Source organism: Narcine bancroftii, chromosome 7, assembly GCF_036971445.1.
Source record: "Narcine bancroftii isolate sNarBan1 chromosome 7, sNarBan1.hap1, whole genome shotgun sequence".
In the NCBI taxonomy this organism is placed as follows: domain Eukaryota; kingdom Metazoa; phylum Chordata; class Chondrichthyes; order Torpediniformes; family Narcinidae; genus Narcine; species Narcine bancroftii.
The window spans coordinates 37836897-37857441 of record NC_091475.1 but is presented as its reverse complement, the minus strand read 5'-3'; the positions used below and the strand labels follow the sequence as shown (position 1 = coordinate 37857441).

Sequence of the window (20545 nt, the reverse complement as noted above, 5' to 3'; positions counted from 1 at the left end):
TAGAGTACATCTACAAGGAACGTTGCCATCGGAGGCAGCAGCAATCATCAAAAATCCTTCACCACCCAGCACACGCTCTGTTTTCACTGCTGCCATCAGGAAAGAGGTATAGGTGCCACAAGACTCACACCACTAGGTTCAGGAACACCTGCTACCCTCTATCGTCAGACTCATCAACAACAAACTCAATCAGGGATTAATTTAAGGACTCTTACTTGTGCACTTTATTGATTTTCTTTGCTCTCCCTGTATTGCACAGTTTGTTTACATTTGTTATCTGTTTAGAGTTCTTTTGATTGTTTACTTATTCACGCGGTTGTGGCAGAATTACCACTAATTGTTAGTGCAAAAAATAAACTGTACACAGCATAAAACATGTAAACTAACAAAGAAATGTAAACAAACTGTGCAATACAGAGAGATGCACACTATCTACCACACCTCTGAAGAAATTTACCAGGGTTTCTGATGCCATTCCAAACCTCCGCAAACTCCTGAGGAACTAGAGGTGCTGACATGCCTTCTTCATGATGCCATTGGTGTGTTGGGTCCTGGAGAGATAGTGACTCCCAAGAACTTAAATTTGCTCACCCTCTCCACCTCTGATCCCTCAATGATCACTGGATTGTATATCTCTGGTGCTCCGATACTGATGGAAATTGTGGAGGAAAAGTTCTTGCCAATCTTCATTGATTATGATCTGGAGGTGAGGAAATCCATGATCCAATTATGCGGTGGGGGGGGGGGGGATTAACTCCCAAGTCTTGGAGTTTGCTAATCAGTTTTATGGGGACGATGGTGTTAAATGCCGAACAGTAGTCGATAAAGAGCATCCATACAATTTCCAACATTATATTGCTTTTGCTACTTCTCTGCCCATTCTCCCAATCTAAGTCCTTCTGCAAACTCCACGTTTCCTCTGCACTCCCTGTTCCTCTACTTACTTTCATATCATTTGCAATTTTGGCCACAAAGCCATTCATTCCTTAATCCAAATCATTAACATACAACAAAAAAAAGAAGTGGCCCAACAATGATCCCTGTGGAATGCCACTAGCAACTGGCAGCCAATCAGAACATGATCCTTGTATTCCAACTCTCTGCTTCCTGCCAATCAGCCAGTACACTGCCTATGCTGGTATGTTTCCTGTTATACTATGGGCTCTTGTTAAGTAGCCTCATGTAAGGCAACTTCTCAAATGCCTTCTGAAAATCAAAATAGTTATTCCCCAACTTGTGACCTATGCGATTTATGTCCATCCGCACCTACACCTGGAATTTTTAAAATATATATATATGAAAAAATATAAAATTTACGTGGTTTATGTGGTATTTTACAAACTATAACAGGAATACAGGACTTAACTTGTTAGTCAGCGTCCTGGGGTCTATAGGCTGGGCACAGCCCTTTTGATTCTGTTTGTCATATGCAACATTTGATTAAAAAGTTTGCTTTAAGACTCTATGCGCACAGGCAAAATTTCAACATGTCCATTTCAAGATACGACCACTCCTTCGGTCCCAATTATGGTCATAAGTCGGGGAATACCTGTACACAATATCCATGGCACCTTCCTTATCCAGCCTGCTTGTCAGAATCAGAATCAGAATTTATTGTCTGTACAAGTCATGAAATTCAGTGTTTTGAAGCAACATCACACTTGTACCTTCATTTTATACCATCTTACTACATCACTGTAAAAAAAAACTAATAGATTTGTCAGATTTTCCCTGAAGGATAGGCTTTGGCCTATCCTGTCATTTGTCTTCCAAGTACTCTGTAACCTCATCCTTTATAATCGACTCCAACATCTTCCCAACCACTGACATCAAGCTAACCAGTCTATAATTTCCTTTCTGCCGCCTCCCCCACCTGCTAACATTTGCAATTTTCCAGTCCTCCAGGACCATGTCAGAATCTATTGATTCCTGAAAGACCATTACCAGTGCATCCACAATCTCTACCGCTACTTCTTTGAGGACCTAAGGGTGCAATCCATCTGGTCTGGGAGACATCCACCCTCAGACCACTCACATCCCTTCCATGATACCCTTCGATATTTGCTACACTGCTAGTGTCTTCCACAATAAAGACTGATGCAAAATACTCAATTTGTTCTTTTGCCATCTCCTTGTCTCCGACGATTATTTCTCCACCATAATTTTCTAGTGCTCTCACCTCTCATTTATGATTTATATATTTGAAGAAGATTAGTGTGTCCTCTTTGATATTATTTGCGAGCCTACTTTCGTACTTCATCTTTTTCTTCTTTATGTTTTTTTAGATACCATCTGAAAGTTTTTTAAAAACTTCCCAATCCTCTATCTTCCCACTAATTTTTGCTTTCATGTTGGCTTTGACTTGCTTTGTCAGCCACAGTTATGACATTTTTCCATTCAAATGTTTTCTCTTTTTTGGTATGTATTTAACCTACATCTTTCACATTTCTTGCGGAAACTCCATCCATTGCTGCTCTGCTGTCTTTCCTACCAGTGTTTCTTTCCAATCTATTTTGCCCAGTTCCTTTCACATGGCATTGTAATTCCCTTTACTTCACTAAAATACCAACACATCTAACTTTAGTTTCTCCTTGTTAAATCTCAAATTGAACTCAATCATATTGTGCTATTATGTCCAGGGCACATACAAATCAATTAAGTACAATTAAAGCAGTGATTTTCAAACTTTTTCTTTCCACTCACATAAGCAATCCCATACTAATCACAGAGCACTTCTGGCATAAGGATTGCTTAAGGTGGTATATGAGTTTAAGGTGGCAGTTTGAAAACCACTGCTTCACCCTAAGTTCTGATCACCTCTGGTGAATTACACCACACACAATCCAGTATAGCCTATCCCTCGTCAGTTCAACAAAGTATGAGTATCCACTCCATGTGGAGTAAAGAAACATAATTATCAGATTTTAATATTTTCAGATCATAAAATTAAATCAGTTCTATGTTAAATTGATAGATTAATGTGATGTTGATTTGTTTCTAATTGTTATAAATTGTACTCACATTTTGTCTTTGGACATTGACTATGTAATTGTATCAAATTACTTAGAAATTATAAAGTAATCTTTAATCAACATTGCTTCATCTAATGGTTTTCTTGTTACAGCTACAGTTACCACATATAACGCATTTAAATATTTCACTTAGTCATCACTTGAGACCTTCTGTAGTTTAATTAGTTTTCTCTAATCAAATTATTACAGAATATTTTGTTTGGACGTTAATGTAAATTTTATTCTTAGGAAGCAGAGGTAAAAGGGACCGAGAAAAAGAGAGCAAGGATAGTCGAGATCGGCGAGATTATGAACTGGATCAGAATTTGCTCCAAGAAAGGGAGGAACGTACGGCCAGAGATATCCGTGACAGCAGAAACAATCGAGATCGTAAAGAAGTGAAAGACAATACTGAGCGCAGAGAGACAAGGGAATCTCGTGAGGTTCGTGATACAAGAGACACTCGAGATTACAAGGAGAGCAAAGATTCACGAGACTTGAAGGAATTACGTTCAGGCCGTGACGCACATGACTATCGAGATAGCAGAGATACCCATCGGAAAGACGAGCATCATGAAGACCGCGGTTACAGTCGGTGCCATGGCAGAGATGAAAGTTCCCGATCTGACATCAAGAATGATCGTCAGAGTGAAGCCAGAATTGATGGCAGGATTGAGTCCAGGGGAGATGGCCGCATTGAGTCCAGGGGGGACGGCCGCAGCGAGTCCAGGGGGGACAGCCGCAGCGAGTCCAGAGCGGACGGCCGCAGCGAGTCCAGGGGCGATGGCCGCAGCGAGTCCAGGGGGGACTGCCGCAGCGAGTCCAGGGGCGACGGCCGCAGCGAGTCCAGGGGGGACGGCCGCAGCGAGTCCAGGGGCGACGGCCGCAGCGAGTCCAGGGGCGACGGCCGCAGCGAGTCCAGGGGCGACGGCCGCGGCGAGTCCAGGGGCGACGGCCGCAGCGAGTCCAGGGGCGACGGCCGCAGCGAGTCCAGGGGCGACGGCCGCAGCGAGTCCAGGGGCGACGGCCGCAGCGAGTCCAGGGGCGACGGCCGCAGCGAGTCCAGGGGCGACGGCCGCAGCGAGTCCAGGGGCGACGGCCGCAGCGAGTCCAGGGGCGACGGCCGCAGCGAGTCCAGGCTGGACGGCCGCAGCGAGTCCAGGCTGGACGGCCGCAGCGAGTCCAGGCTGGACGGCCGCAGCGAGTCCAGGCTGGACGGCCGCAGCGAGTCCAGGGGCGACGGCCGCACCGAGTCCAGGGGGGACGGGCGCAGCGAGTCCAGGGGCGACGGCCGCAGCGAGTCCAGGGGCGACGGCCGCAGCGAGTCAAGGCTGGACGGCCGCAGCGAGTCCAGGGGGGACGGCCGCAGCGACTCCAGAGGGGACGGCCGCAGCGAGACCAGGCTGGACGGCCGCAGCGAGACCAGGCTGGACGGCCGCAGCGAGACCAGGCTGGACGGCCGCAGCGAGCCCAGGGGGGACGGCCGCAGCGAGCCCAGGGGGGACGGGCGCAGCGAGCCCAGGGGGGACGGCCGCAGCGAGCCCAGGGGTGACGGCCGCAGCGAGTCCAGGCTTGAGGGCCGCTGCGAGTCCAGGCTTGAGGGCCGCAGCGAGTCCAGGCTTGAGGGCCGCAGCGAGTCCAGGCTTGAGGGCCGCAGCGAGTCCAGGCTTGAGGGCCGCAGCGAGTCCAGGCTTGAGGGCCGCAGCGAGGCCAGGCTTGAGGGCCGCAGCGAGGCCAGGGCGGACGGCCGCAGCGAGGCCAGGGCGGACGGCCGCAGCGAGGCCAGGGCGGACGGCCGCAGCGAGGCCAGGGCGGACGGCCGCAGCGAGGCCAGGGCGGACGGCCGCAGCGAGGCCAGGGCGGACGGCCGCAGCGAGGCCAGGCGGGACGGCCGCATCGAGTCCAAGGTTGAGGGTCGCAATGAGTCCAGGGAAGACAGCCGGAGTGAGACCAGGCCGGACACCCGGAGTGATCCAAGAGGAGATGGCCGCAATGAATCCAGGGGCGATGGCCGTTGTGACACTAGGAGTGAAAGGGCAGCCAAAGGAAGAGGAAGAGGGCCAGAATTAACCGAAAAAGGTGAGATGTAAATATTTTCATCTTAAATCATTCAAGTAGCATATTGAAATATTTTTACCACAGTACCCATAATTCCGAATGCAATATTACAGAATTTTGTCTACTGAAGTTTTGTCAGCATGTTAAGACCCAAAATAAATACAAGTGAGCTAGATCAGTGAATTATATAGTTATGTTCTTATTTTTGCATTTGTGCTGACAGTTATGGAGATAGGAGATCCTGTTTCATTTATGTCCCTGGTCTTAAATATCTCCATGAATCAATTTTTTGTTGAATTTCGAAAATGTATTCAATCTACCATATTTGGCAGCATACAAGACCCTCTGCCCCCCATTTTAGCAGGGAATATTAAAAAAAATTAGTGTATTACGGGTAAGCAGAATGTTATTAATTCAGTTTTCACTCACTTTGCTGTGTGGCTTCTCCTCGGCAGGCCACTCAGTCCCAGGGCCCCACCAGCAACCCACGGGCATTGACAATGTTAGTGAATGGGTTCTTTCTCCACCTCTTGTGCTGCTAGTCGGCCTTCTCACTGGGGGTAATGAATAGCACCAATAGGTCCGGAAAGCCCAGGCCACCCAAGGGAAGGTGGCCCGCGAAGCTGCGGGCCCGCTTCTTAGACAGCCACACCTCCCCCATGGGCTTCTTGAAGCTGGCAAGTAGCCAGCAACCTGCTCAGTGGCCATCACAGCAATGTCAAGTGGACAGTGGGGAATCCCTCCCTCCCTGATACTAAGCCAGGTAGCGACAATAGTCACTGTCGGCATTAACATTATCACCCTAATTTCAACTTTGCATACAAGTCCTGGCAGATATGTTTGAACCAATTTTTGGAGGGGGAAAGGTGGGTCTTGTATGCCGTCAAATATGGTAATTTGTTATGGGATTGTTTGATATTATTCAAGGATTTAATTTGTATACTGGCACATGCCTGAGTTGTATTTTGTCAATGTCCTTGCCATTGAAGAGAATCTGAATGATTAAGGAATCACAGCCAATAAGAATCCCATGGGAGGTTTGTTTTCTCACTAAAGGATGAAACACAACATTTTATTGTCATTATTTTGCCATTTCTCCAAAAATTGGATCATGAGTTAATTGACCACCCTAATAATTTGGGCTTTGTGCTTGGGTCCTCACTTGCTTGGACATTATTTTTCTGCTTGATTTGACCTGAATCACTCCTCTTCCTCTATTTAGCTGCATGCTCAGCTTTTATGTATAGAAATCTGTCCCTTCAATATCTGACCATAAATAATTTACTGGTTTGCTAACACTCAACTATTATTTCCTTGCTGTCAACACACCTGTCTCACTTCCCTCATTTCTATCTCTTGATTCTTCTATCTGGATCTGGATATAATAGTTATGTCTATTTGAATAGGTGGACTTGCGTATATCTATAGGTCGTACAAAATTTCAAAGTTGACAACTATTTTTAGCTTGGAATTGGGAACAGAACTGTAACTTGGGTGGCTGATTTAAACATGAATTTTGAGTAATACCATGAGCAAAGCAAGTGTTTTAAAAGACCTCATCCTTCTGGTCTCACAAAATCTAGAGCAACTGCCAAACCGTGCATCAGTTGTCCACATCCTTGTTATGAGTTGACCCAAGTTTAGCAAAAGAAGGTGGCTGATGCTAGCAAGCTAATAGATATAGTTACAAAGAAAGCCTCAAAAATGGTTCCTTGGTGCCACTTGCATCTGCATTAGGAAGTCTTTGGTTCAAACTGTATATCAGGACTTTGGTGTTGACTCTTTATATAATAAGAGGCTAACATTTGTCCTTCAACCACCAAAACATTAACTAGTCCTTTTCATATATGCTGTTGTGAATCACCTTTACACAAATTATTTCAAGCATAATTAACTGGCTGTACATTAAATTAAATTACTGAGGATGTGAAAAGGAAATGGGGACACAGCAATTACTTTTTTCTACAAGGATGCGGGTGGTAAAACTTTTAAGTAATTGAAAATCAAAAAAGCTTTAGTGCTTGAAATATAAAGAGAAAATAGTGAAATATTCAACAGGTCAGGCAGCATGTATATAAAAAGAAATAGAAGTACGTTTTCAGATCAAAGAACCCACATTACAACTAGGAAAGTGGAACAGTAATTTTGTTTTAAATTGCAGAAGAGAGTGGTGAATTGACAAAGGGATCTCCCTCTGACATGGTGAGGCCAGGATTGCTCATGTGATTCCAACATTGAAGAAGCCATTTGTTTATAGTTTAATGAAGGAAAATTAGAGAGAGAGAAAACAAATTAAGAGGCATGTTAGAGGCAGGTCAGAGCTGTTGCGGAAAACTGAAACCAAAAGGAGAATGCTGGAAATTCCCAGATTATGAGGCAGTATCTTTGTAGAGAGAAAAACTAGATAACCTTCAAGTACAACAAACCATTTCAGATGCACACAGGAAAAAAAAACAGATTATCTGAAATTGTTTTGATCTCTTCAGGATCTTGTATTCCAAAAAAAAATTTTGTTTATTTGTGAAGGTTCATCTATTTCTTTAAAAAAACATACTTTAACACTGATACTCTAAGATCATTTTTTAAGTAAGTCTGATGTATTTCTGATAAAGTTCAAAATTTGTATGACAAAATAAACAAATCCTGACTGCTTCAGGGAGCCGTGGAACAAGCAGAAGTGCTCAATTTGACACGCACAGCACAAGCAATAATTATCATGAAAATTGGGATGCAAGAAGTGGATACACAGAAAGAGATCGATATGATCGAGACCAAAGCAGAGATGTTTCCTTTGACAGGCGTGGCCATACAGAGAGGGAAAGGCGTGAAAACAGAGATCGAGAGAGAGGTAAGGATCGTGTTTGAAGGTACCAATAGTATATTGAAGGCAACCAGATTTCATGTTACTTAGGTTCAGGACTGAAAATGTTTCTTTTGAATTAATTTAATTTCTGATCATTTGAGTAATGAAAGCTGATTTCAACGATAAATCTAAATTTGTTTATTCTGGATTTAATGACAATAGACAAAAGTAGAAATGGGAGATGTTGAAGAGTTCTTTGTGATTTGGAAAATAAGTGGTCAGAATCCTTTACAGCAGGGGTTTCCAATCTTTTTGCTCCTCTGTACCCCTTGGGCATTTTGATAGGTTCCCGTGTACCCCTAAAAATTAAGGATAAAAAAACACGACATTGTGCAATCTGACTGCAGATTACAATACCATGTATTGTACAGTAGTGGTTATTCTCTCAGACCCAATGTACCCCCTGAAAAGTGCAAATGTATCACTGGGGGTACATGTACTCCAGGTACAGTATTGAATGTGATAGCAACATTGTAAATCTTTGTTTTAGCCTGAGACGGTGATAGCAAGGGATTAATTGGTGACCAGGTAAGCAGTTTTTGATGATTTCCAAGGGCAGTAGCTTCTCAGTATTTAATTGAAGGTGTGTTCTGTTAATGTTGTACTAAATATCCTTCAAATAATACAAGTAATGGAAAGGTTGAGGGAAGAAGCCTTGAGGAAAAGCCAGAATGCGAAGCGGGTGAGAAAAAAAATGCAAAACATTTTGAATTTATTTAAGATTGAAGATTAACACACACACACACACACACACACACACACACACACACACACACACACACAACAATAATTGTATAAACTGAATGAAAAACAAAGACATGCTAAAGTCATTCCTTCGACCATGTTGTGAGAATACTAATTGGCAGCTATAGAGGATCCATAGTTCTAGAAAAAAATAAATTTGTATAGCTTTCAACTTCCAAATTTTTCATTAACTCCAAAATTGAACATTAGATTCTGTTCTGAAGACAATGAACTATTATTTTACCCTTTGAGTCATTGAGATGTCATGGGAAGTGCCAGAAAAAAATTATGCACATTTTTTAAGATGACTTGGCAACACTTTTGATTTGCAGGTTGGTGAAAAGTGCATATAAAATTGTACAGGAATAACTTTCAAATGGAATTTGTGTATTTGCTTATCAATTAAACTTTCAGATTATTGTTGAAAGAGTAGGAGTAATTAGATAAGGTTTCAAAAGTTGAGCACAAGTGTGATGAACCAAACAGCATCTCCTATACAGCAAGTTTCAATGATTCTATACAACTTAATTTTTACTATTGCCTGTATTTTTATTTTATAGATCACACAGTTGCTACTACTACTACACGGCATACGGGGAGGACTGATGATCACGACCATGAGGAAAGAAAAGAAGATCGACGATCAGATCGCGAAGACAGGCGTGATGATAGACTAAGGGAAAGAGATCGCGACAGAGAGAGAGAGAGAGAAAGAGAATTGGATCGAGAGAGGGAGCGTGAAAGAGTCCGTGAACGAGATCGAGAAAAAGAACGAGAGAGGGGCAAGGAAAGAGAGCGGGAAAGGGATAGGGAACGAGAGAGAGAACGGGATAGGGAAAAGGAGAGGGAGAGGGTTAAAGAGAGGGAGAGAGAGAAGCAAAAAGACTGGGATGAGAAGGATAAAACAAGAGACGAGCGCAAAGACAAAAAGGATGATCAACGAGAAGAGCGGGATCTGCGAGAAAGTCATGGGCAAAGAAAAACAAGGTATGTTGATTCAAAGTATATTTCCAAATGTAGTCTGGAGGTTGGAACTGAATTCAGACATCATTTTTAACCATATTTGAAGTAACGCATGGGATTGATTATCTGGAATAAACAGAAGAATTATTCCAGAATTTTTGGCAACCTAAGAATTAGCAGCAGGGGTTGCCTTTCTGGAAGCCGACTGGGAGATTGCTTTAATGAGCATCTTTGCTCTGTTCACTGCAATAACAAAGGCCAACCAGTTTAGTTCCACACATCACTCCCACACCAGCCATGATCTCAATCACTTCCAAACTGAGATGAACAACACTTAATCTTCTGTCTGGGCACTCTCCTACCATACAGTATTAATATGGATTTCTCCAGTTTCCGTTAAACCTATCCCTGTATCTTATTTTCCCTATCCCTCTGACTGCTTTCCTCCAACTCCTTGCCCCCTTCCCTTCCCTCTCCATATAGAGGTAACCCCTCGCCCATCATTTCTCAGCTTTTTTTCTCTTCTATCCCACCTATAGCTTCTTAGCTGTTAGCCTGTCCCTTTCCAAAGCCCCATCCTCCTTTCTCTTCTCCCAGCCCCCTTCCCTCACTTTTTTATTCAGGCATACGCCTGCTATTTGCTCATACCTTAGTCCCAAAATGTTGGTTACCCTTAACTTCCTGTAAATGGTGCATGACCTGCTGAGTTTCTCCAGTACTTTTGTTTACTGCAGTACAATCCACAAAACAGGAATACAGATTTTCCTGCTTACCAAGAAAATTCCAAAAATTACCCTTCTTCGAAGTAAAAAAAAATGTTTCCTGTCCTTTTTTTCTACCAATCAACTAACAGCACCTATATTTTAAATTTAAATTTAAACATATAGCACAGTAACAAGTCATTTTGGCCCACGAATTCCTGCTGCTCAATATATCCCCAATCAACCCACAGCCCCCAGTGTGTTTCGAACGGTTGGTGGAAACTGGAACCCCTGTGGATAATCCATGCAGACAGGGGGGAGACACACACAAACTCTTTACAGATAGCACAGATTCAAACCCTGGCCCCGATCACTGGCACCGTAGAGGCGTTGCACCAACCGCTTTGCTAACCGCACCAAAAAAAGTCCCAAACTTAAGATGCATACATGTGGTTGAGGCAAAATATCCTTCATAAGGATATTTTATTAATAAAGGTGTGTTACCCAGCCAAAAAGGCAGGTAGTAGTTTGAGGGTTTCACTGTAGGTAGAACTTGGGAAATGATTAAAGCATATCGGAGAACTTATCTCCGATTTGTTCCATTTCTTGGATGAAATTGGCCTATCCCAATAAATGTTTATAGATCACAGTCACAATCGTGTCAAGGTTAAAATAGATTTTGGTTGATCAGAGCTGTAAATAAACCCACATCTATTAATTTTAAAGTTTTATTGCTTAAATGTAACTCTAGATGTGCTTGTGGTTTGGGCTAAATGCAATTAAATCTAATCGGAGAAAAGGGAATTTTCTTTAGACTTGTAATAGTCCATAGTTTTTCATAACATTTTGGATGAATTATGAATATGATTTGAATAATATCTAATGAATAATTCATTGATACTCAAATGCATACAAAATGTTTATTTTTTTATTTATTTGAGAATACCACAAGGTAGTATAATGTTTTGCATGTGGCACGGCTATCGTAGCCATAGCGCAGGTGACCCAAATTCAGATCCAGCACTGCCTGTAAGAGGTTCCTACCTTCTCTGTGTCTGCATGGATTTCCTTTGGGTGTTCTGGTTTCCTCCCACCCTCCAAAAATGTATGGGGATTGTAGGTTAATTGGTGTATTTGCGAGACATGGGCTTGTAGGTCGAAATTGATAATTAAAAAATAATCTATTTACCTGAAATGGAAGAGGGTTTGACAAACGTTGTACCAAGTTGGTTAATCTTAACCAATGTACATTTAAACCATTACAGTTTCAATATCTTCCGACTATGAATGGGGAAAGTCATCTCGTTTTCCTACTTTTGGAGATGTTTGTAACCTGCACTAAAAATGTGTAACTGCAGGCTATTGCCTGAGGACAGTATAAATTTGCTCCTGATGATTATTGAAAAACTGTTATTATCAATGTTCATTGCTAAATGACACTACTGAAACAAGCTACAGAAATTTGCTATTGATATTGGAGCCACTTCCTCGCATGACAAACAGCTTTAGATAATTGGATCATAATTAGGAACATGAAGTGAAATACAAGTGCCCCCTGCAATACATCTTTTCTGTTATGAAAATCATCCCTTACAGAATTTGGAAATCACTACCTAAAAAATTTGAGACATGGAATAAAATTCACACTAAGAGTAGTATCTCATTGGCAGAAACGTCATTGATCTCATTGGGCGACCAAAACACAGCTTGCGTTCTCACCAAGGCGACGTCTCCATCAGTCGCGGTAACTAATGTTGTCCGCGACTGGGGAGGCGTCTTCGCGGCGTTGCCACGACCTCTCCTCCGTCTCCTTGTGTCCAGCAGGTCGCGGAGAGGTCCCGGCGATGCCGTGGACAGGTCGCGGAGACGTCTCCCCAGTTGCGGACAACAATAGTCGCCGCAACTGATGGAGACGTCGCGGAGACCTGCTGGACACTGGAAAAAGTCTCAGAAAAAATCGAACATGTTTGATCTTCCGGCAACTCCCTGGAGTCCCAGCTCGTATCCAGGAGACGTCGCCGAGACGTCTCCGCAACCAGCGGAGACTTGAGTCGTCAGCAGGTCTCCACCTAGTCTCCAGGCCAGTGAGATAGGCCCTTTACCAAATGTGTGTGGAAAGGACCTCAATAAATCACACAAAGTTTGTATTTTTTCAACTCGCTTTTTTTGATGCACGTGCACATGGCTTTACATTACGGAAAATCCTGATGCATTTTTTGATGACTTTTTTGGAGAAATGCTCCCTCCTCCTCTACATAGAAATTGCATCCTAGTCTTTAATTGTAGTAAAATCACAGAAATGCTAAAAATAACGGACGTTTCGGGTCTTTGCCCTTCTGCTCAGGGCTCAGTCCCGAAACATCTGTTCTATTTCTTTATCTCCTATGGACTCTGCGAGACCTGCTGAGTTTCTCCAGCATTTTTGTGATTTTACAAACGCCGCATCTGCAGACTTTTGTGTTTCACTTCTAGACTTTGCTTTACCTCTTTTCTGAATAACATCAGTGGCAGTAACTTTTCTGTAATTCAAGGGGAAATGATATGGTTGGCTGGAAAAGTCTTCCAGATGTTAGATTTAATGTGCTGGGAGTTGAGATCTGGACCTGATTCCCAAGATGATTTCTGGTTATGTGTATGCAGAACTGTTTCCTCTTTATCCAAAATGGTTAAGCAATTGGAATTTAAAAGTTGCTGTTTACTAAAAGACTAAACTTGTTTCTGATTTTCTGTTTGCAAGAAAACGGCTCCGGACAGAAAGTAGCATGAGTCCATTGGCAAAACGAGCTCGTGATGAATCTCCTGATAGTGATGCCTATAATAGTAGTGAAGAAAAAAGTAAGTATTCATTTAATGAGGTTGATCAGGGTCAATTGTCAATTCAGCTTTTCTATATTCTGTAAATTCTCCAAAAGATCAGTATCACTGCAACCTTTCAGTACATGATAATGCTGTAATTTTTAAAAGAAATCTTAACAGATCAGAAAATATGCTCTTCCTTGTTCACTTATCTCCCATGAGCAATCACTGCAGTTACATACCTGTTCATAATGTGCTGGAATTTCATATTTTGTGAATTTTGAAGTTTAACATTTACAATGTGGAATTTTACTCCTCCTAAATGAATGAGCTTTTGAATCATGAAAAGGCTTAACGCATTGCACATGGAATATATATGGTGCTTTTGGTACAGATACGTATTAATTGCATTTTAAGGTCCAAATAAAATTGATTAGGTTGAATTGTGCGATGATTGCTTCTGATTATCCTCAGTGCCTTGTGTGTCTCCAGTTTTCAGCTACCAGATCTGTTTTGTGTTGAAATGGCAGAGGTGTCCTCAATATAATGTATAACATTTAGTGAAGAACAAATTAGAAATTTTTCAGATTGAGATGTTTATCTGAATGAACACTTTCAACCATTAAATTTGACAGGATTTTTTTAATCTATAAACAATAAATAAATTGATCCCTGATGATATTAGTTTGTTTCTCTTTGAAATTTTCACAATTCATTTCGATTCTTGCTTGATCCAGCTTGGCTACAAAAAAAAATCATTTCCCATTACTTATTACTGCCGCATGCTGAACAACAAGGTATAGCTGCCACACATCGTGCTATGAAGCAGAACTGGCAAGTTTTTCTTGGGACAAAATCTGTTATATCACATAATTCATAAATCAGCTATCATGGCTTTGGAGTGCTGTGACCCAATTCATAGCACTAAAATTATAAAATAATTTGATAAAATAATCCTCTTTTTTATTGGAAATATTGATGTTATGTCCTTAAGAATTTGTTAGGCAAGGAATAGAATGTAAAAAAAAACAAATGATGGTCCAAGATTCTGTAAGAACATTAAACCAATCCACTGGAAGTTGATCATATGACTATAGAATTTTTTTTTAATGACTTGTCAACTTCTGTACATTTGTTCCAGGTGAAAAACACCGATTGTTAAGTCAAGTTGTACGCCCGCAAGATTGCCGGTCGTTCAGTCCATCACGTGTGCTTGAGGAAAGAACAAGCAGCTGGAAAGACGATGAGAGGAGGTCAGACAAAAAGGAAAGCACAAGGAGACGTGATGACCATACCATGAGAGAAAGAGTATCTTCAGGGGACAAGCAAAGAGAGCACATTATTGATGCTGTGGAGAGTTTGCGAAGCAGAGAATCTGACAGCGTTGTGCACCACGTGGGTAATGACAGAGAAGGACTTGCAGGACCACATGAGCATGGCAAGAAAAAGAACAAAGGACTGCGCAAGTCTCAGAAGAAGAACAAAAGAGATGATGATTGTGGGTCCAAAAAATACATTGCAGAGCCAATAGTAGAAGAAACAGTTTTGTCACCTAGGAAAGCCTCAAAAAAGAAAAATGTCGATAAAAAACGTAAACGCTCCAAAGGCGATTCAGACGCTTCTGATGAGGAAGTAATCCCACATGCCAAAAAGTGGAAGGGTCCCAGAACTCCACCTGCAATGGTAAAGGAAGAATCCGTTGAAGAAGTTTCCGAGAAAAGTGCTGAAGGAAATGCCCAGGGGGCAGGAGATGTAGTTTTCAGTGATTGGTCAGATGGAGATGTGCCAGACCGTGATGAAAGTATAATTTCTGACAAGAACCTTGAAGAGTCTCGAAGGAAAGTTCCGAGAACTGAGCTAGAAAAGTTAGAAGCTCCTACCATGGCTGATAATCGTACATACAGATCAGATGAGCACAAACGGAGCAGCAGTCTCGGCAGCAATCGTAGCCGAACTTCAAGCCGTTTACGATCACCATCCAATGAATCTACACATCGCAGCGGAGATGATCAGAGTGGTGCGAGGAGACTCCAGCATGGAACTTCGAAAGATGGGCAGAAATATAGAAATATCGACTCTTGTGAACGTAAATCTCGAATAGATCAACTTAAACGTGGAGAGCCCAGCCGCAGCACTTCCTCAGGTTTTAAGATAATCACCTTGTTTGTGTGTTAATTGTGATTAGTAAAACATAACAAAATATACATTTATCTTTTTATGTATATTAGTCATAACAAAGAGTGAAAATATTGAACAAGAAGTTAGGCTTCTGAAGCCAGACCCACAATTCAATATGATCTTCCCCAGACCTCTTCTGTTTCAGTTCTCCAGAATCCTCAATTCCCTGATCTTTCAAAAATGTATCTGCTTCCTCTTTAAATAACCCCAAAGATCTAACTTTTGCAACCCTCCAGGGTAGGAATTTCTGAGATTTACCATCCACATTGAAAAGATCTTCCAACACATATGTAAATTTTTGTAGTATTGCGAGCAATTCTAGTTACCCCATTACAGGTAGGATGTGAAGACTTTGGAAAAGGTACAGAAGAAATTTGTCAGGGTGTTGCCTAGATTATTAGAAGGTATGAACTATGAGGAGAGATTGGACAGACTTGGGTTTTTTTCTTTGGAGTGTCAGAGGCTGAGGAGTGACTTGATAGAGGTTTTTGAAATGAATTAAAACATGAAAGCCTGCAGACACCATGGTTGAAGTAAAAATACAATACTGGAGAAACTCAGCTGGTCAAACATTGTACTTGTATATATAAAAAAATAAAGATACATAACCAATGTTTCAGGCTTGAGCCCTTCATCAAGGTAGGTAGATGTTTGTGAAATTATGAGATCCATAAATAGGGTAGACAATCAGAACCTTTTATACAGGGTAAAATGTCACATGCTAAAGGGTCTGTGTTTAAAGTGAGAGGTGTGAAGCTAGTTTTTGTTACACTGAGAATTGAAGGTGCCTTGAATGGTAATAGTGTTTAAGTGGCTTCTCGATAGATGCATGAATGTGCAGGGGATGGGGGATATGTATCATGTGCAAGCAGCAAAATTTTAGTTTAATTTGGGCATATGTTTTGGATTTACTTGCTTATCCATTGTGGTAGATATTTCACTTTAATACATGGAATATGATATATAAAATGAGAGTGATATTTTTGAAAGTCTATTTGAGCACTTTCTGATGTCACAGCTAATTTAAACTTGCAAGTGGATGAGCCACACGACCAGGAAGGTTTCAGATTTCACCTCTTGTACTAATATCTAATCTCCATAAGGAAGTTAGATGACTTTAGACCACCTTGCCCCAGCTGAATGACTGATGTGGGCAGAAACATGAAATTGTGTCTAAGATTTTTCTAAGCCCAGTACTGGGGAATGTTCACATATTCTTATCTGCTGTGGAGTTTTTACTCTCACATTCTGAACAATCTGTTACAAGCAATAGTCCAGATTCTGAAAATGAGAGCCATGACTCGGGTGATTGGGCATGTAGGATGTTCCATCAGGCTTAAATCAGCAAATACCTACCAATGACCAGCCAGCATTACCTATCCATTAACGCTTCAGGATTCATTCATATTATAGGACAGATAGGCAGATTGGTTAATCAGTGTACCTTAGATTAATCTGAACCTATCTACAAGGTTGTCTTTTCAATCCAGCATAAAAGGAGCATTGTGGACTCCATTTGTCAACGTTAATGTAGCATGTTGATTATTTATACTTTGGTACTCCTGCTTAGTGCTGCCTACAGAGCATTGACTTGTGTAGTACTCTTGGTTCTTAATTTCAAAGCCTCACAAGAACATACCTATCAGTACCTTTAAAAAAAAATGTCCACTCATGCTATGCACTTCTCTGTTGCGAACCTATCCTCTGCTGTCACTTTTTCAGCAAGATTCATCTAGGATTTGGTATGGAGATGGGGAGATGTTACCTGTAAGGAATGGCATTGTAGGATGGGGCAAGTGATGCAGGTGCTCAGCACTGAGACATGAGGATTAAAGGTTACATTCTGATTGGCATAATGAATATATTCCATTGTTGGACTGGCAGCAGTTGCTCCAAAGGTTGATAGACCCTATGGATCCTATGGGTCTCTTAACAGCTCCTTTGGGTGTGATATCACTTCTAAAAGGTAGTGATGGGAGGACACAGGTGGTCTGTCAGCATATGGAACAGCTACTGATGAACCACTTTGCTAGTCAGAGAACAATCTGGAGGCCCAGCCTCCCCAACATCAGTCCTGACAGGCAACCTCTGGAGAAAGCCTTGATGATTTATTGCTACTCGACCCTCCAACAGTGGGCAGAGTTCACACCATAGTTCTACTAATGTTACAATAACTCTTTAAAGCACTGATTCCACTAAGGGAGGTGCCAGTGCATTTGTGTCTAAAAGTCACAAAGGATCTCAGAACATCCATACAAGATGCAACAGACATTAGTTAACAATTAAGCATGATCATACAGGTCTTGTTTTGATCCAAGAGTTAACTTGTAAAGGCTTTATATCAACGTGTTCTATAGTTTAAATATCCAAACTTAATATAAAGAATTTTCTTTTTAAAGACTTTTCTCTATTTTAATGTTGATACATAAGTACGAAGGCGGCACGGTTGGCGTATCAGTTAGCGCATCGCCTTTATAGTGCCAGTGATTGGGACCTGTCCAGAGTTCGAATCTCTTGATGTCTGTAAAGAGTTTGTACGTTCTTCCCGTAGATTTTTCCCGGGGGCTTCTGTTTCCTCCCACCGTTCAGTTTAGGTTAATCGGTTGTAAAATGGGCAGCATGGACACGTGCGCCAAAATGGCCTGTTACTGCATGTCTAATTTTTTTTTAATTAATTCTATTTAAATAATTTTAATTCCCCTGATATATACAGCATGAATAAGTGGAACTATCAAATAGGAAAACATGAGATGGAGTTGCCACATGGCCACTCATGATAATGACTGATCCCTTTGATTTAGAAGACATGAATTAAATGGAAAGATAAACTTAGTTATTTATTTTTATTTTACTGAGTAATGTGATCTTGCCACATTTTACAGATCGTCAAGATTCAAGAAGTCACAGTTCTAGACGAAGCTCCCCTGAATCTGATCGACAAGGGCGCTCCAGGACTGGATCCTTTGAGAGCAGAGAAAAGCTTCAGGATAGTGAACGTGACCGGGATCGAGAAAGGCGAGAGAGGAGAGAATGGGACCGGGATGGAGAACATCGGGACTGGGGTAAAAGCAGGGAGAGAAATAGAGATAGACGAAGAGAGGTAATGAAAGAGAAACCATCGGCAGAAGTGCCTGATAAAGACAAAGAACGAACTCAGGAAGCTGCTTCCATGCTGGAACAAACCCGAATAGAACCAAGAACAGGAAGAGAAACCGAGAAGCACCTTGAGCAAACTGAAACTTTGGCTGCAGTGACCGGTGAAAGAGATTTGAAAGAGCCAGTGAAAGAGTCAGAGAATGAAGAGGTCCAAGCTGAAGAACCTGTTGAAATCATTCGAGGTAATGTTTAAAATGTAAAAATTAATCATAGAACAGAGAAAAATAATTTAAAACCGAATATAGGTGTGTGAGCAAAAATCAGTCTTTTTCTCAGGGTAGGAAAATTGAAAATCAGATGGCATGGATTTGTGAAGGGAATAATTTAAAAGGGACCTGAGGGGCAACTTTTTCACATAAAGGGTGTTACGGAGATGGAACAAGCTGCCAGAGGAAGCTGGAGAGGTGGGCACAATTATGATATTTTAAAAACATAGGTACACAGATGGGAAGGTTCAGAAGGATAAAAAAAACAGGGAAATTGGACCACCTCAACGAAAAGAACTGACTCAGTAAAATTTCTTGTTTATTTTTATTAAGTGACAACATTGTTTAACAGGTTTAATGTATCTTATAGATTGAACTTCAAATAAATGGGAAAGGGGGTGAGGGAGGAAAGGGGGTGAGGGAGGGAGGGAAGGGAGGGGGGAAAAGGGGGAGAAAATGACACTATTTATTCAAGAGAAAAAAAATGTCTGTATGTATCTTGGTCAATATGGTTTATAGTGTGAAAAATAAAAAAAAATTTTTAAAACTTGGATGAATTGGGCGAAGGGCTGGTTTTGTTGCTCTATATCTCTATGTCTACAAACTTTCAGCTACATGTTCCATTACCTTTCTTGTGCCTGGATGTGGCGTAGCAGTGAAAGATTTTGATAATATATCTAAGCTATTTTCTCTAGCAGACAGATATTTAAGGGAATTGACCCAAGTGGGTGATGACTGGTTTTTATGTGATTAGAAAAAATGGAAGAAGCAGGTAGATGCAAATTGAAAGAAAGAGAAAAGTTAAAGAATATTATCATCAGAAGGGCAGTGATGCAGGGAAGGTTATTAGAGTTGCAGGCTGACTTGTTTCCAGGTCCTGTTGATTGGCTAGTGAGATAATTGATGAGTTGATTTTAATTTTCCCAAATTCCCTAGATTTGAGGAAGGTTCAAATAGAATGAAAAGACGGCAGAAACATTTTAAAAGAAACAAGATATAAAGCATATAATTAAAGTAAAACGCAAACGTCTGCAGATGCTGTGATTATAGTAAAAAAAAATAAAGAGATACTGGGAAAACTCAGCAGTCTCACTGTGTCTATAAGAGGTAAAGATCTATTACTGTTGTTTTGGGCCTGAGCCCTTCCTCATCAGCAATATTACATCAGTAATATAACTTTACCTCCTGTGGATGCTGCGAGACCGGCTGTTCCTTCAGCAGCATATAATTAAAGACTGCTGAGCAGCAGTCAGAGGGAATATGTTAGAAGATGTTATTGCAGTCATAAGGCGGGACACCGAATATTTTCTGAATCCAAAATAAAAAGTCAACTTGGTTCTGTAAAAAGGAAATCATGTTTGACCCTTTTTTGCAACATTTTTGCAGAAGTAACGCGTTATTAATAAAGCAGAAAGACCAAAAACTACTATGCATAGAATTTCAAAAGGCATTTGATAAGGAGCCACATCAATCAAATATGTGTTCATATTGTAGGCACGGTTAGAAGATTAGCTAGCTAACAAAGCAGGGAGTTGGCAGGATGTAATAAGTGTTCTGTCACATGGCTCAATGCTAAAGCCTCAGGTGTTTCATTTTACATAAATGATGTAAATGAGGACACTGAAGGTATGGCTGCTAATGGTACGGTACAAAATTAAGTAGGAAAGTATGTGAAGAAACATAATAAACATATAAAGAATTACATTTTTTATTGTTACGTAAATAGGTTAAGTGGGAGGGCAAAGAAGTGGTCAATGAAGTATAATAGGAAAAATGTGAATTTGACAGGAGAAATATAAGAAGCATGTTATCTAAATGGCGAGAGACTGTAAAGGGCAGGAATGCAGAGGAATCTGGGATATCCCAGTG

The 20545-nt window shown here is 41.3% G+C and overlaps 1 protein-coding gene across 9 annotated transcripts in view; it reads left to right on the top strand.

Moving 5' to 3' along the window:
* zc3h13 (zinc finger CCCH-type containing 13) overlaps window positions 1-20545 on the top strand; it is a 121437-nt gene that overhangs the window by 75763 nt on the left and 25129 nt on the right. For all 9 annotated transcript variants that reach the window (XM_069889648.1, XM_069889649.1, XM_069889652.1 and 6 more), the window contains 6 exons: window positions 3261-5090; window positions 7726-7917; window positions 9237-9663; window positions 13078-13175; window positions 14278-15279; window positions 18197-18652. In XM_069889648.1, the coding sequence (XP_069745749.1) occupies window positions 3261-5090; window positions 7726-7917; window positions 9237-9663; window positions 13078-13175; window positions 14278-15279; window positions 18197-18652 (4005 nt within the window). The remainder of the gene's footprint in view (window positions 1-3260; window positions 5091-7725; window positions 7918-9236; window positions 9664-13077; window positions 13176-14277; window positions 15280-18196; window positions 18653-20545) is intronic.